The 16,460-nt window shown below is 41.7% G+C and overlaps 1 protein-coding gene across 1 annotated transcript; it reads left to right on the top strand.

Annotated features, from left to right (window-relative positions):
* Nucleotides 1–11,523: 11,523 nt before the first annotated feature.
* Nucleotides 11,524–12,450, top strand: LOC133242676 (melanoma-associated antigen B17-like). Its single transcript, XM_061408823.1, has one exon. It carries the CDS (start codon nucleotides 11,524–11,526, stop codon nucleotides 12,448–12,450), a length of 927 nt encoding a protein of 308 aa, XP_061264807.1.
* The last annotated feature ends 4,010 nt before the right edge of the window (nucleotides 12,451–16,460 follow it).

The following is a 16,460-nucleotide window of genomic DNA, read 5'->3' as shown; positions in this document are numbered from 1 at the left end:
ATAAAAGACACCATTTTTGGCCTAAATCATTTTGTGATCAAAGCCTCTGGACAAAGTTTGCCCTTGAGCAGACATCAGTAATAATGAACTTAAGGAAACAAAAGAATGCAACAACGAGTGACTGTTATCAGGCAGGAGTTGTACCAGTACCAAAGGTAATAAATCAGTTGTAAAAATGCCCAGTCCTTTCAAGGATAAACATTAGCCAGAAGCACATCCTTCAGCTGTTTTGCAGAATTCAAACCCGCCTCAAGTGATCAAACTCAAGATCAACTGGAACCGAAGGAATGGTGATTTTATCTTTTCTGATCTTCGTGACTTCAATCACCTGTAAAGCTTGGACTCCACTGACCTTTGTGTCAACTCTATGCTGAACTCTCTGCTGCTCAAGCCCCTTCATGAATATGTATGTACCCTTAGCTTAAAATTTTCCCAATTTTGCTGTCCAGGGAAACACTGCTTTGGGAACGATCCCTGCTGTTCTCCTTACTTGCTGCAAGAAATAAATCCTTCCTTCTCCTGCTCTTTGACTGGGCTGTGTCATTTGGCTCAACACTCATCAAGAGGTGAACATAGTTTTCCGGTCCGTAGAAGTTACTTCGTGGAATGAAGGATATGTTGAAATAAGACAGAAGTGGTGACTGTACAACACTGTGAATGAACTAATGGCACAGAATTATTTGCTTTAAAATGGCATCGGAATATATATACATATGAATTATATTTTTAATATATAATATTCTGTATAATGTATAATATAATCAAATGATTGATTCCACTATGTGTGTGTGTGTGTGTGTGTGTGTAGTGTGTATACTGTTGTTGTTTAGTCGCTCAGTCATGTCCAACTCTTTGTGAACACTGGGACCACAGCCTGCCAGGCTCCTCTGTCCCTGTGGTTTCTCACACCAGAATACTGGAGTGCGTTGCTATTTCCTCCTCCAGGGGTCTTCCCAACCCAGGGAGTGAACCTGCATCTCCTGCAAATCTCCTGCACTGCAGGTGGATTCTTCACCTCTGAGCCACCAGGGAATAACTAAAGAATTAGCATTCGATGGACCCTAATGAAGTAATGGATAAGGGTGAAATGAAGATCGTCACCAATTGTCAGTACCACCACAAAGTAGAAAACAAACACTACATATCTCTAATGGAAGCACACAACTTTGTCTCAAGAGTGATTAGCCAATAAACAAATTAATAAATAAATAAACTTTAAATTTAACAAGCTGTTTCCTATAATTATTGAGGATTACTGATGCTGAGTTTCAAGTCTACTAAGTTCATTGTTTTATTCTCCGAAGTGTTGTTTATGATTGTTTTTATTATAATTATCATGACTTTAAATTTTAAAACTGCAGTAAAATGGGACAGCTTTTAGAAACCTATAAATCACTAAATTGAAAATGTAGTCCAAACCTACAGTACCATCAAAATGTCCATGACAAGCCAGATTTGGTGGCCCATTACACCAAATGGTCAGGGAGAAACTAATCACCAGCTTCCTTGAATTCTTCTAAATCATACAAAAAGACAGAAACTGGATCAACCATTTTAACAGGGACACCCTCCTTGACACAAAGTCTAGGTAAGAATGTCCCAATAAAGGAATACTTGAGCAAAGATCACTCTCACACAGCCATGTGATTAAATGAAGAAATAGGCTGTGTCTAAGGAACACGACTAGCACCTGAAGAGCAGAAACTGCAACAAGGAACACACAGGTATCATATTAGGAAAAAACTGACAACTGGAAACTACTGCATTTACAGAAAAAGGAGAAAATGCATTTGTAAAGGGAAAGAACAGTTTTTTTGCACTTGTATTTTCAATACTGTTGACACCAAATGTACGAGTTTTTCTTTGTTTTTCACACACAAACCAATTCTCTAACACCAGCTGAGTATCTACCATGATTCAATTTGTTTCTGATAGTATCTACCTGGAGTTAGCATCACATCTCACAAGTTAAGGGCTCATTCCCACAAGAGTGCCTTACACTTAGTCAAATCCAGGTCTCTTGTAATTCTGACTGACTAGCTTTAAATCGGGGTTACCACAAACCCTTCCCAGGGTTGAATAATTTCTGAATCAGCTCAAAGTACTCAAGAAAACAGCTGACTTATTAGATGATTGGTTTATCATAAAACATCTGACTCCCCAACAGCCAAATGGACAAGATGCTTGGAGTGAGGTGTGGGAAAGGGGTACAAAGCTCTCAGACCCTGTCCAGCACCACCACCCTCACATCTCCTACGTGTGTTCAGCAAACTGGAAGCTCTCCAAACTGTCTTATTAGGATTCATTTGGAGGTTTCCTTCCGTAGCCATAATTAATTAAGTCATTTGTTGTTGCTGTTTACTTGCTAACTCGTGTCTGACTCTTTTGTGAACACATGGACTGTCATCCACTAGGCTCCTCTGTCCATGGGACTTCTCAGGCAAGAATACTGAGTTAGGTTGCCATTTCCTCTTCCAGAGGAACTTTCCGACCCAGAGATCAAACCTGCATCTCCTGCATTGGCATGTGGGTTCTTTATGGTTGAGCCACTGGGGAAGCCCCCATGGAATGTAGGAAGAATTCCCAATAAAGGAAGAAACAACACATGGATACGTGGTACCATCTCTGCTATTCGACAAAAATTTTCCTGCTTTCCCATGTGAATATCTCAGAAACCATCACTCCCATCCTCACAATGAGAAAAAACCTGAACAAACAGAAAATCAAAAACTTTTTCTAGGATCTATCAGAAAACTGAAGTTACAGGGAAAACCACAGCCACCCCAAACTGAAGATCTAGGCAAATACAGGGAATCACAGCTCATCAGCAGCAGAATGTCCTAGATCTAGGAGTGAGGAGAAAATTCCAAGCCAGGCTTCAACAATACATGAATTTCCAGATGTTCAAGCTGGTTTTAGAAAAGGCAGAGGAACCAGTGATCAAATTGCCAACATCTGCTGGATCATCAAAAAAGCAAGAGAGTTCCAGAAAAACATCTATTTCCATTTTTTTGACTATGCCAAAGCCTTTGACTGTGTGGATCACAATAAACTGTGGAAAATTCTGAAAGAGATGGGAATATCAGACCACCTGACCTGCCTCTTGAGAAATCTGTAAGCAGGTCAGAAAGCAGCAGTTAGAACCGGACATGGAACAACAGATTGACTCCAAATAGGAAAAGGAGAAAATCAAGGCCCTATATTGTCACCCTGCTTATTTAACTTCTATGCAAAGTACATCATGAGGAATGCTGGGCTGGAGGAAGCACAAGCTGCAATCAAGATTGCCGGGAGAAATAACAGTAACCTCAGATATGCAGATGACACCACCCTTATGGCAGAAAGTGAAGAAGAACTAAAGAGCCTCTTGATGAAAGTGAAAGAGAAGACTGAATAAGTTGGCTTAAAACTCAACATTCAGAAAACTAAGATCATGGCATCCTGTCCATCACTTTGGCAAATAGATGGGGAAACAGCGGAAACAGTGATGGACTTTATTTTTTTGGGCTCCAAAATCACTGCAGATGGTGACTGCAGCCATGAAATTAAAAGAAGCTTACTCCTTGGAATAAAAGGTATGATCAACCTAGACAGCATATTAAAAAGCAGAGACGTTACTGTGCCAACAAAGGTCCATCTAATCAAGGCTATGCTTTTTCCACTAGTCATGTGTGGATGTGAGAGTTGAACTATAAAGAAAGCTGAGCACCAAAGAATTGATGCTTTTGAACTGTGGCGTTGGAGAAGACTCTTGAGAGTCCCTTGGACTGCAAGGAGGTCCAACCAGTCCATCCTAAAGGAAATCAGTCCTTAATATTCATTGGAAGGACTTATGTTGAAGCTGAAACTCCAATACTTTAGCTACCTGATGTGAAGAGTTGACTCTGTTGAAAAGACCCTGAGGCTGGCAAATATTGAGGGCATGAGGAGAAGGGGAGAACAGAGGATGAAATGGTTGGATGACATCTAGGAAGCTCACAGAATACAAAGCAGGATAAATAGAAAATAAAAATCTAAACTTTGGCATATCACACTCAAACTTCAGAAAACCAAAAGAAAACATAATTCTTGAGGAACACTAGAGGGAAAAAAAAAAAAAAGAACTTGCTATAGAAGAACAAGAGTAACAATTACCTAAGATTTCTCTTCGTGAACCATGCTATCAAGAAAAGACTAGAATTAAAGTTTCAATTCATTGAAAGAAAAAAAAAAAAACACTACTACCAACCCAGAATTTAGTAGCAAGAGGGAAAAATCCTTCAACAATAATGAAAAACAAAGACTTTATATAACAAACAAAAACTGATGGATATTTGTAACTAGCAGAACTACTCTGCAAGAAATGCTAAAAGAAATTCTTCTGGGCAAAGGAAAATGATGTAGGTCAGGAAATCTGGCCTATGTAAAGAACGGTACAGAGTTAGAGAAAGAATAAATGAAGTTAAAATAAACCTTTGTATTACCTCCAATTAATCAAAAAGATAACTATTTATTGAAAATAATAATAAACAAACAATGCATCTAGTGATTATACCTTATGGATAAAAAAAATGGCAGAAATGGTAGAAAGGCCAGGAGAGGAGGAACTGGGAAACAAGATACTTGTACCAACCGTGAAGCTGGATGGTGTTATTTAAAAGAGGATTTGAATGAGTTGCAAATGTATCATGCAAACTCTACAAAAAACAGTAAAAAAATTTTTAAACATATAACTGATTTCCCAAGAGGACAGACAATGAAATAATGTTAAATCTTCATTCAAAAGTAGACAAGGCAGAAAAACAGCAGAATATTAAAACAACAACAAAGAGTAAATTCAATGAACAGAAAACAGATACGAATATGATCAATGTTAAACAAACTCTGCATAATCACTTTTAATGTGAATGGTATTTAAAAGGTAGAGAAAAGAAAGGTAGATGAAAAGAAATTGAAACAACAAAAATATACCTACCCCTATGCTGTCCATCTTTATTTTGGGCTTCCCTGAAGGCTCAGGTGGTACAGAATCCACATGCCTTGCAGGACACCAAGGTTCGATACCTGGGTTGGGAAGATTCCCTGGAGTAGGGCATGGCAGCCCACTCCAGTACTCTTGCCTGTAGAATCCCCATGGACTGGGGAGTCTGGCAGGCTATGGTCCATGGGCTCCAGAGTCGGACATGACTGAGTGACTAAGCACATGGGATCTATAAGAAACCCACTCTAAATTCAAAGACATGAATAGATTAAAATAAAGGGATAGAGAAAACTATGCAATGCTAATATGAGTGGTAAAAAAAAAATCTGTACTCACTGAATCTATTTCTGGTAAAGCAGTATTCAAACAAGAAAATCAGGAATAAAAATGGGCATTACTTAAAGATTAAGTGGTCAACACTCAAAGAAATCATAGCAAACTTTAAGGTGTATGGACCTAAAGAAGCTTTGTTAAAATAAAATACCCAGAGCAAACATTGATGTGGCAAATATAATCTCAAAGGAGATACCAACACATGTCTTTTACTAATTGACAGATTCAGTGGGCAGAAAATCAGTAAGGTCCAGTTGAACTGAAAAGTAACAAGCATTAATGAGATCTAAATGACATTTATAGAATATTGAATGACAGCAGGAAACACATTATTTTCAAGTTCACATGAAACATATATCAAGACAGATCACAGTCTAAGCCATAAAATGTACATCATCAAATTTAAAACATACAAATAATACAGAGAATTCTCTCAGTGTGATGGAAATAAACTAGAAATTGATAACAAAAGACAGCAGGAAAACTAAAGATTATTTGCAGACTAAACAATAAACATCTGAATAACACATGGGCCAAAGAGAAATTCTAATGAGAAATTTTAAAATATTTTTACAAAATGAAAACAAAATTACAACTTATCAGAAGTTGTGTGATGCAGCAAAATCAGTAAAGAGGTATACACAGCATTGAGTGCCTATAACAAAAAAAAAACCTACAATTAATAACTTAAGCTTCTATATTAGTAAACTTGTGAAAGAAAAGAAAAAGCAGAGGAAGAATAAATCAAAGCAGAAACCAATGACACTGAAAAAAGGAAGGTAATGCAGAAAAAGAACAAAGCCCAAAGAAGTTTCCTTCAAGATACAAAATAAAAAGAAGATACAATTCTCCCCAGGCTAAAGAAGAACAAAGAGAGAAAACACAAATTAAATTACTAATAGTAGAAATGAAGGAGGGGCCATTACTACTGATTCCATGGACATTAAAAGGATAATGAGTGAATATTATAAACAACTCTGTGCCTACAAAAAGGAAAGGTTCCGTTGAGAAACTTCTTGAAAGTATAACTTAGCCCCACTTTCACAAAGAAAAATAGATACTCTGAATAGGTCTGTATCTATTAAAGAAATTTAATCCATAAGTAATAAGCTTTCAATAAAGACAGTAACAGACCCAGATGTTTCCACTGATGAATTCTAACAAAAATTTAAGGAAGAAATGATAACAATTCTCTACAATCTCTCCCAGAAAATAGAAGCAAAAGGAACACCTCCTAATTCCTTTTCTGGGAGGTGAGTATTACACTCAAATATCAAAATCAGATGAAGAAATTAAGAGAAAAAAATTGAACACAAATACCTCTGATGAACACAGAAGCAAAATCCCCAACAAAATATAAGAAAAGAAACCTAACAATCCATAGAAGGAATTACATACTATATCTAAGTAGGATGCATTTCAGATGTGCAACATTTGAAAATCAGTAATCATAAATCATAATAACAATAGTCTAAGGAAGATAATCACAAGATGAGATCAACAGATGAAAGGAAAAAATCATCTGATAAAATTCAACACCCATTCATGATAAAAATTCTCAGCAAACTAGATACAGACAGGCATTTCCTCAGCTTCATATACAACATCTAAAAAGAAATACAGGTAAAACATCATACTTCATAGTGAGAAGACAGATGCTGTCACATTAAGGTGAGGAACAAGGTGAGGTTATCCCTTCTCACCATGTCTATTCAACACTGTACTGAAAGTCCTAGCCAATGCAAAGAGATAAGAGAAGGAAGCAAAAGATACAGATATTTGGAAGGGAAAAATGGAATTATAAGCATCAATAACAAGAAAACTCTTGGCATTAATAAGCCAGGAGTATATGTTAATAAGGTTAATACATTATCAATATATAACTACTATATAATTAATATATTAATAAGGTTAATACATAATAGTCAATTCTTTTCCAATAAAAAGATGGAACTTGCAATTAAAAACTTAACTCCATTTACATTAGCACCAAAATATATTAGAAATAATTCTTCAAAAAATATGTATAAGATTTACATGAGAAAAACTCATAATCTGCACTGAAAAAAATTAAAGATAAATAGACATGCCATGTTCATAGATAGGGAGATGCTATATTGTTGAGATGTCACTTATTGCCAACTTAACCTAGGCACTTAATGCAATTCTGTTCAAAATTCCAGCAAGTTAGCTTCTGGATAGCAGCCAACAATTTAAATTTTATGTCAACAATGAAATGATCCATAATACCCACTGAAGTCAATATTAAAGATCAAAGTCAGAGAACTGATATTACTGGATTTCAAAACTTACTTTAAAGCTACAATACTCAAGACTGTATGCTATTAACAGAATAATAGACAGATCAATGCCACAGAACATAAAATCTAGAAACAGACACCCCAAACACTCAACCGACCTTTAACAAAGGCACAAAGGCAATTCAATGGAAAAGGACAGTCCTTTAAACTTACAGTCCTGGGATAACTAGACATCCATATCTAAGAAAAATGAATTGACATACAAACTCTAAACCTTTCAAAATAATTAACTCAAAGGGAATCACAGACCTAAATGAAAAACTCACAATTAAAAAAAAAAATTGCAGGGACATCCCTGGCAGTCCAGTGTCTAAGAATCAACACTTCCACTGCTGGGGGAAGAGGTTTGATCACTGGTCAGGGACTAGGATTCCACGTGCCATATGGAATAGGCAAGAAAATCTAGAAGATAACACGGGGCCAATACTTGAGTTTGGTAATGAGATTTTAGGCACAAAACCAAAAGCACAGTCCATGAAAGAAAATAATAAGCTGAACTTTGTTAATATTAAAAACTTCTATCTGCAAAATATACTAAAAAGAGAATGAGAAAGAAAGGCCACAAAAGGGTAGTTATAAATCTATTTGCAGGGAAAGAATGGAGACACAGACGTAGAGAACGGGCATGTGGACACATCGGGGGAAGCAGACAGTGAGACGAATTGAGAGAGTGGCGTGGACTAATATGCACTACCATGTGGACAAATATGCACTACCATGTGGACAAATATGCACTACCATGTGGACAACAGGCATGTGGGGGAAGTTCCTGGGTGACACAAAGAATCAGCTCTGTGACGACCTAGAGGGGTGAGGTCGGAGGTGGGAGGAAGGTTCATGAGGGAGGAGATATATGTATACTTATAGCTGCTTCATACAAGAAACCTGACACACCATTTAATTATCTTCTAATTAAAAATAATTGTTAAAAAAATCTATGAATTTAAAAACTAGAAAAAAAATCTGGAAAGTACATATTGCCACTAGAGTTATATACAACAATGCCAAATGAATAAAAGTCAGAAGTAATGAAAAGAAAAAGATCACAATAACAATTTGATTCTTGAATTAAAAATCTTAGAAAACAGGACAGGAAATATTCAAACATGTAAGAGACTTCAAAAATCTGGAATAAAAAAAAAGATCACGGCAGCAAAATCATCCAGTTGGTCTGGAAGAATCAACAGTTACTTACACCAAGTAACAGAAAATATACCATAAACAAAAGCAACCATAGAAAAAATTTACTTACAAAGAAACTTTAGAAAAATGTATACAGTCTTCATGGAGGCAACGAGAAGAATTTCCTGAGAGTCTTAGGAAAAAGAAGGCTCGAACAGAATAGTATATTATGTATATTCATGAAGAACAGATATTTTAAGACTGTCTATTTTCTGTAACTCCTTTACAGATTTTGTACCACATTCAGAGTAGCTGAAACCACAATGAAACACGGTCTGCTGTTTTTGTACGCAGAGGTAAACATGGAAATCTTATTGAAGGAATGAAGAAAACTATTAACAAAAGTGAAAAAATAAAATTAAATAATCCCTGATGGACAGTAAGTCTCCACTGAACTTGACCCTATGTGTGCCTAGGTGGGGGAGTACTTAAGAGACTGGCATAGATGTGCAGCCTGCAAGGGAAGCAGACAACAGGATCAGCTGCAAAAGGCTTTAAACTTGAGCCCTGGATTCTTCCACTCTGCCCTGGGATCAGGAATCTCCACTGCTTCACTGAAGGAATCTGAGGCAGCATCTCCGAGGCCCCATGCCAGGACCAAGGGGCACCAAAGTTTGGCTTGGATGTGGCAGTATGGCCCAGATCATGAAATAACCAGCACAAAGTTTGCTGTGTGTGTGCTTAGTCACTCAGTTGTGTCTGACTCTTTGCAACCCCATGGACTGTAGCCCACCAGGCTCCTCTGTCCAAGGGGAAACTCCAGGCAAGACTACCAGAGTGGGTTGCCATGCTCTCCTCCAGGGGATCTTCCAAACCCACAGATTGAACCCAGGTCTCCCGCACCGCAGGTGGATTCTTCACTGTCTGAGCCACCAGGGAATGCTAGTGGATGAGAACTGGCCCTTTAAATGATCACCTTAATAGACTATCACCCAGGGACTAAAAGAGAAAAGTTAGTATCACAGTAATTGTACAAAATGACAGAACACCATCTCAGAACTTTTGAGCAATGACCCTGCAGTCGACTGAGAACCCACAGTGAGAACTGTCAGGCTAAGGAGGACCTTCACTTACTCTTCTGGAATTGTATGAGCATGGCTGGGGACAGGGGTGGACTTATACCAGAAAGGGAAGGATTTCCAGGCCCTGTCAGCAGTCAATATGAATAAAGTTTCTGAGTGAGATGTGAGGGGTTCCACACCACAGAAAACAGTCTCCATCCTTCCCTCTCAGCTCATCTTACCTGTAGCAGCCATTTCCAGGAAGCTTCGGGTAGAAACGGCGAGATGAGACGTATGTGCACTTCATACCAGGAGACTCGGCGGTTCACATCTTCGATATGAGGCCTTGGCCTCAGGTCAGCAGATGGGACGTAGCCCAGCATCTACAGGGGTTAAGGCAAGGCATGGAGAACGACACAGCATTGCTTACTATAGAAGAGAGAGCCCAAGAGAGCCTTCGGTGTTAGTCTCATGGGCTCCAGGAAGGCTATTAGGCTTGGGCTCCCCAATTCTTCCTGTTAGGAGTGCTGACACAAGTGAGAGGCATGGAGTGAGCCAGCTGACAGTTCAGGACAGGGACGTCCCAGGACCCCTTAATAGTCAAGGGAAAGTCCACGTACCAATCCTGTGAGAAGCTCCCCTGGAAACCCGCCTGTCCAGGTCCTGCCCCTGCTGTCCTCCTGGAGCCCAGATGCGCATGACAGGAAGTGACGTCCTCCTAAGCATGCTGGGGGAGTGACGCCATCCTTGACAGTGCCGCTATCTCTGAGAGCTGCCATTGACTGTGGCCAGAGGGAGTAGACCCAAGTGTCATCGGGTGTCAAGATTGGAGGTGACGTGAGTTACGAGTACAGGGACACGTCTCTGTACCCCAATTCCCTTTTCCCTCTGAAAAGAGAGGGCCGCACAGCGTCTGGCCACTCTACCCCTGCACTCAGACCAGAGAATCCAGCCTAGCTCTTAGGCCCCAAGACCATTCACTAACCCCTAGGGGGTCTCGGGAAAGAATGCCTCGGTCAGGCTCTGCTGGACCCCAGGTCCGCTCAGTAGAGGAAGAGCCACGAACACTGTGGAGTGAAGGGGGGACCCTTGGGAAGACTGAAGGTCTCGATACAGCAGAACGGCAGCCATGTGTAACCCTCACTCACTGCGATTTGGCTGCGGATCAGCCGCCGGGCAGCTCTAAAGGCTGAGGGGCTCTCTCACTGCGACCTGGGACACAGGACACTCGGAGAAGAGGGGAGTTTGGTTTGAGGGGCTTGCAGCTGGTCAGTAGAGTGAGGATGTCAGGGTTCGGGAAGAGTCAGGATGAGGACCATGCTCCCTGACAAACGGGCGACTCAGGACCCTCCCCTGTGGTCAGCGCTTCCTCTGGGCCAAGCATTGGGAAGGGGGGCGGCAGTCTGAGAGGGGAGCTTGGAGCCTGGTTGTGAAGGGCAGCCACGAGACAGCAGAAGGGAAGGTCCTGGGACCCTTCAGTGGGGGGCTGAATACACCCTCCTCTCCTCGTCTGGGGTGACAGGGAAGGTGGCAGCATCAATTTCAGACAGGGGAGGGAACAGACTTGGTGCGGGAGAGGGGGCGTTGGATATGGGGGTGTCTCGCACCAATTTTCATCCTGACTCAGAATGTCAGCTGAGAGGACCTGCCTTCCCTGCGAGCCCCCACTGCTGCCCCCCACTTCTAACACCCAGGCAGGACTCTCCTCGCTGAAGGTTCTCACATCATGTCCTTGTCTGTCCTCCAGGTGCCCTCCTTGCCTGCTTTCCTGCCCGCACTCCCACTTGCGGTCGCTGACCTGCTGTCACCATGCCTCGGAGGCACAAGAACAAGTCACGTGCCCCCGGGAAATGCCACCAGGTCCAGGAGGGACACTCAGGAGGCCCAGGCCAGTGCTGCTGCAGCCCCAAAGGAGGAGCGCCCCTCCTCCCCCTCTTCTGCCCCTCAGGGTTCTCCCCCGAGCTCCCCTGCTGGAGATCACCAGGAGCTTCAGGGAGCCATGGCCCCTAGCTCTCCTGATGCACAGCCTTCATGTGCAGCATCTGATGAAGGTGTCCAAGGCCCCGAGGAAGAAAGTGCAGGTGCCTCCCAGGAAGCCCCTGCCACTCAGAGCACTCACAAAGATCCTCTGGCCAGGAAGGCCAGGATACTGGTGGAGTTCCTGCTGGAGAAGTACACCAAGAAGGAGCCCATCACGCAGAATGCCCTGATGAAAATCGTCAGCAGGAAGTACAGGCAGCACTTCTCTGAGATCCTCAGTACAGCCCGTGAGCACATGGAGCTGGTCTTTGGCCTGGAGATGAAGGAAGTCGACCGTAGAGGGAACATCTACACCCTCATCAGCAAGGTCAACCTCGGGGGAAACGATTGTCCAAGTGATTGGGGGGTGGCCTCCAAGTCTGGTCTCATCATGGTGCTCCTGGGGGTCATCTTCATGAATGGTAACCGTGCCACAGAGAATGAGATCTGGGAATTCCTCAGTATGTTGGGGATCTATGCTGGGAGGAGTTACTGGATCTTTGGGGAGCCTAGAAGGCTCATCACCAAAAATCTGGTGCAGAAGGAGTACCTGAACTACCGCCGGGTGCCCAATAGTGATCCTCCACGCTACAAGTTCCTGTGGGGCCCGAGAGCTTGTGCTGAGACCAGTTAAGATGAAGGTACTGGAGGTTCTAGCCAAGTTCCACGGTAGGGTCCCTAGTTCCTTCCCAGACCTCTATGATGAGGCTCTGAGAGATCAGGTGGAGAGAGCAGGGCGGAGAGTTGTGGCCATGGCTGAGGCCAGTGCCCCTTCCAGGGCCAAGTCCTGCAGCTCCTCCCACATCTAGTGAGGGGGGCAGGGCACTTTGTTCCCTTTGTGTTGGAAGAGAGCAATCAAGCTCCTAAATAGTGCAGAGTACTGGGATGGAGTGAACAAAACCCATATCTTCTTAGAGTTTTAAATGGTAAGCCAGTTTAGGTCTAGTCTGTTTTAACAAAATATATATGTGTTTTCTTATATCCATATGAGAAATACCTAATGAACGATGATTTAAATTAGAAAGGTAAAGAGGTGAAGGAGATGTTTAGTACTTTCAAATATTCTTACATTTGATAAGGTTTATTGTGCTTCAGAATTCAAATGTATGAATCATATAAATCGTATTTTCCAGCTGTTTTAATGTTTTAAAAGTTTGGGTATTTGTAAAATGCACTGAAAGTACTGAATATATTGTTCACAATGCAAAGAAGATAACATGACATTAGAGGAGAATTTTTCTTGAAGAGTAGTCAAGCTTCTAAAGAGTGCATGGTAGTGGGGGGTTAGATCACATTTATTTCGATCACATTTCTCTTACTGTTTCACACGAGTAACTTCTACATATCATTTTTTTCCAAATATTTTTACCTGTAAGAGGTTGTTTTTCCTCAGAGTATTCATTTGGTAATGATACTGCTGTTAGGTTCATTGCTGTTTTAAAAGTTTTAAAGGTACAGTTTTGATAGATATAAAAGAAATTCAGGAGCCATCTATGTTGTCTTTATGATCTGAAAGTAGGTAACATAGCACTGCAAGAGTGATATCATGCTAATGTGAAAGAAGACCACAGAAACTATTGAGAAACAAAAAGAAAATGGAGAAAAGAATAGAGTTAAAAAGTCTTTAAGTTGTGGTTTACCTTATTTCTTGAAACTTTCTTTTAGTAAAAATAAAAAATACTTTGACTTATTTAGCTCATTTAAGAATATTTGTTTCTTTTGTCCTAATTCACTGCATATTCTCTGCTCTCTCCTGGATTAAAAATAAACTCAATTGGGAAGGTGGTATTTGAAGGCTTTGTAGTAATCATAACTTCCACTTATTATAAACCAATACTTCTTAATCAGTATGCCACTGCTTTATATGTAGTACATGCATTCCAGCATTCATGCAAGATCAGATTTAGCAGACTCCATTCATGGATGGATTATTTGCAAATTTCTCAAGTTCACAAACTGAGGAAGTGACCTTCCTAGGACTAGTCCCCCAATCTGGATTTGTGCAGAGCCCACAATGTGCCACTTCTCCCAGCCTAAGCCAGACATCATGTTTTTTCATTCATTATTCCTCTAAACACTCCAAAAAATGTGTCTCATTGGATACATGGGGCCCTGTCCCAAAGAACTGTTTTCAAATAAATTTAAAAAAATGCTGTTAATGAATGGTATGAAAGAAGACAAAACTACTCAGGGACAATGTGGTCATGAACACATGCAATGTCAGATACCCTGAAAAGATCAATATGCCCTCATTTATCCTTCCTGATTCTCAGGGACATAAAGCCTTAGCTTAAGCGCTGTGACCTCAGGTCAATGGATGGAAGAGTCCCAGCCTCTGATAGTTATCAAGGGGAAGGTTTTAGAACACTAGGGGTCCCACAAACTATATCCTGCTTCTTGCCTTGTGTGGCCATGGGGAGAGCAGTCTGTCTGAGGTGCGCCTTCCTTTCCTGCAGGGCAAGGGTGGAGGGGTTCTCAGGGAGTTGAGCACCTTGGACTTGTGGCAGCAGCTCCAATTCTGCCCAAGTAGGAGATCCTAAGAGGCCTTCTTAGGATTTACAGTGAGGACACTGGGGGCTGATGAATGGACCCCCCCATAGCAAGGGGGAGGGCACAGAGGAACAGCCAAGGGTAGCTAGGGAGTAGCTCTCTCACCCCTTCTGTTGTCTCAAGAAGGCGAAAGCCTTGGCCACAGGCCTGCTGATTCAGCCAGTAGAGAGGGTGGATTCCCATATGCTACTGGAAGTCAAGGTAAGAAACCTGATCTAAGACTGGGGGACCACTGATTCCAGAAGAGAGTGGAGCCTTAGAATATTCTCCTCCTCAGAAGGCCCCAGTAGCTTTGCACACATCTGGCTCATCCTGTCTTCCAATCCGGAACTTCCAAGAAAGTAATGGCTTTGTTCTGAGGATCACAGCCTCAGGTGAGTGGAGGCTGCAGTCTGGGTCTTGTCAGGAGTGAGGATGAGGTCCCTGAACGAGGACCAAGAGGACCACTCAGCCCAGAACAGGGGAGACTGTAGAGGTCCACCCCTGATGTCAGCCCTATGAGACCCAGGAGAAAGCTTTCTGGCCGAAGTGCTTCTCTTTCTGCTGGAGAGGTCTCAGGGAGGTGAGAGCCTTGGTCTACTGGGAGAAGCCTCACTTCAGTACAGAGTGGAAAACTAGTGACCCCAAATGAGGATAAAGGGACTGCACCTAGAACACAGCCCTGCCCCTCTACATCTCGCACTGGTAAATTTGTGAACACAGGCATGATGCATCCCCCACATTTCCTTTCAGAGCATCTCAGGAGGTGAGGCACTGGGGCTCAGAGGTCAACCTCAGGAGGAAATCCAGGTCATGCCAAGAGTCAAGTAGAGGATCATGAGGACTAAAGGAACCAATCACACTATACCACCTTTATAGCATCCCTCCCCTAGGGTCAGCCATGTGTGACCACAGGTTGGGAGCTGTCACATCCTCTGAGGTCGTCTCAGGGAATTTAAGGCTGTCACATGAGAGGACAGGTCTCGTTAGGAGATGGGAAGTCAGTGTGAAGACCTGGAGAGAGGACAGTAATAGTGAAGAGAGGGAGGAAATACAGGTCTTCCTAGGAGCCTGATTGTGGACAGGTGCAGCCAGCCATCAGAAGGCCTCAATTTCCAGTCACAGCTTTCTGGCCTGAGAGACCACAGGTAGATGTGGTAAGTTAGGCAACTTAGTTTCTTGAATGTTGAGTTTCTAGACAGAATTTCTTTTCTAGACAGAGATCTGAGACAGGTTTTCACTCTCTTTATTCACTTTCATCAAGAGGCTTTTTAGTTTCTTTTCTATTTCTGGCATAAGGGTAATTCCATCTACGTATCTGAGGTTATTGATATCTCTCCCAGCAATCTTGAATCTAACTTGTACTTCATTCAGTCTGGCATTTCACATAATGTACACTGCATACAAGTTAAATAAGCAGGGTGACAATACACAGTCTGATGTACTCCTTTCCCAATTTGTCATCAGTCCATTGTTCTATCCAGTTCTAACTGTTGCTTCCTGACCTGTATGCAGATTTCTTAGGAGGCAGGTTAGGTGGTCTGGTATTCCCATCTCTTAACAATTTTCCACATTCTATTGTGATCCACACAGTCAAAGGCCTTAGGGTAGTCAATAAAGCAGAAGTAGATGCTTTTCTGGAATTCTCTTGCTTTTTCTATGATCCAATAGATGTTGGCAATTTGATCTCTGTTTCCTTTGCCTTTTCTAAATCCAGCTTGGACATCTGGAAGTTCTTGATTCATGTACTATTGAAGCCTAGCATGGAGAATTTTGAGCAGTACTTTGCTAGCATGTGAGATGAGTGCAATTGTGCAGTAGTTTGAACATTCTCTGGCATTGCCTTTCTGTGGGATTGGAATGACAGCTGACCTTTTCCAGTCCTATGGCCACTGCTGAGATTTCCAAATTTACTGGCATATTAAGTATAGCACTTTAAAGCATCATCTTTCAAGATTTGCAAAAGGTCACCTGGAATTCCATCACCTCTAGTAGCTTTGTTTGTAGCGATGCTTTCTAAGGCCCACTTGACTTCGCATTTCAGGATGTCTGTCTCTAGGTGAATGATCACTCCGTCATGGTTATTGGATCATTATGATCTTTTTAGTATAGTTC

This window comes from Bos javanicus, chromosome X (genome assembly GCF_032452875.1).
Source record: "Bos javanicus breed banteng chromosome X, ARS-OSU_banteng_1.0, whole genome shotgun sequence".
Taxonomy (NCBI): Eukaryota; Metazoa; Chordata; class Mammalia; order Artiodactyla; family Bovidae; genus Bos; species Bos javanicus.
This window is presented reverse-complemented; position numbering and strand designations above follow the sequence as displayed.

What these genes read in the sequence shown, in the direction of transcription:
- LOC133242676 (XM_061408823.1), top strand. Translation starts at nt 11,524, where the DNA reads ATGTCCTTGTCTGTCCTCCAGGTGCCCTCCTTGCCTGCTTTCCTGCCC.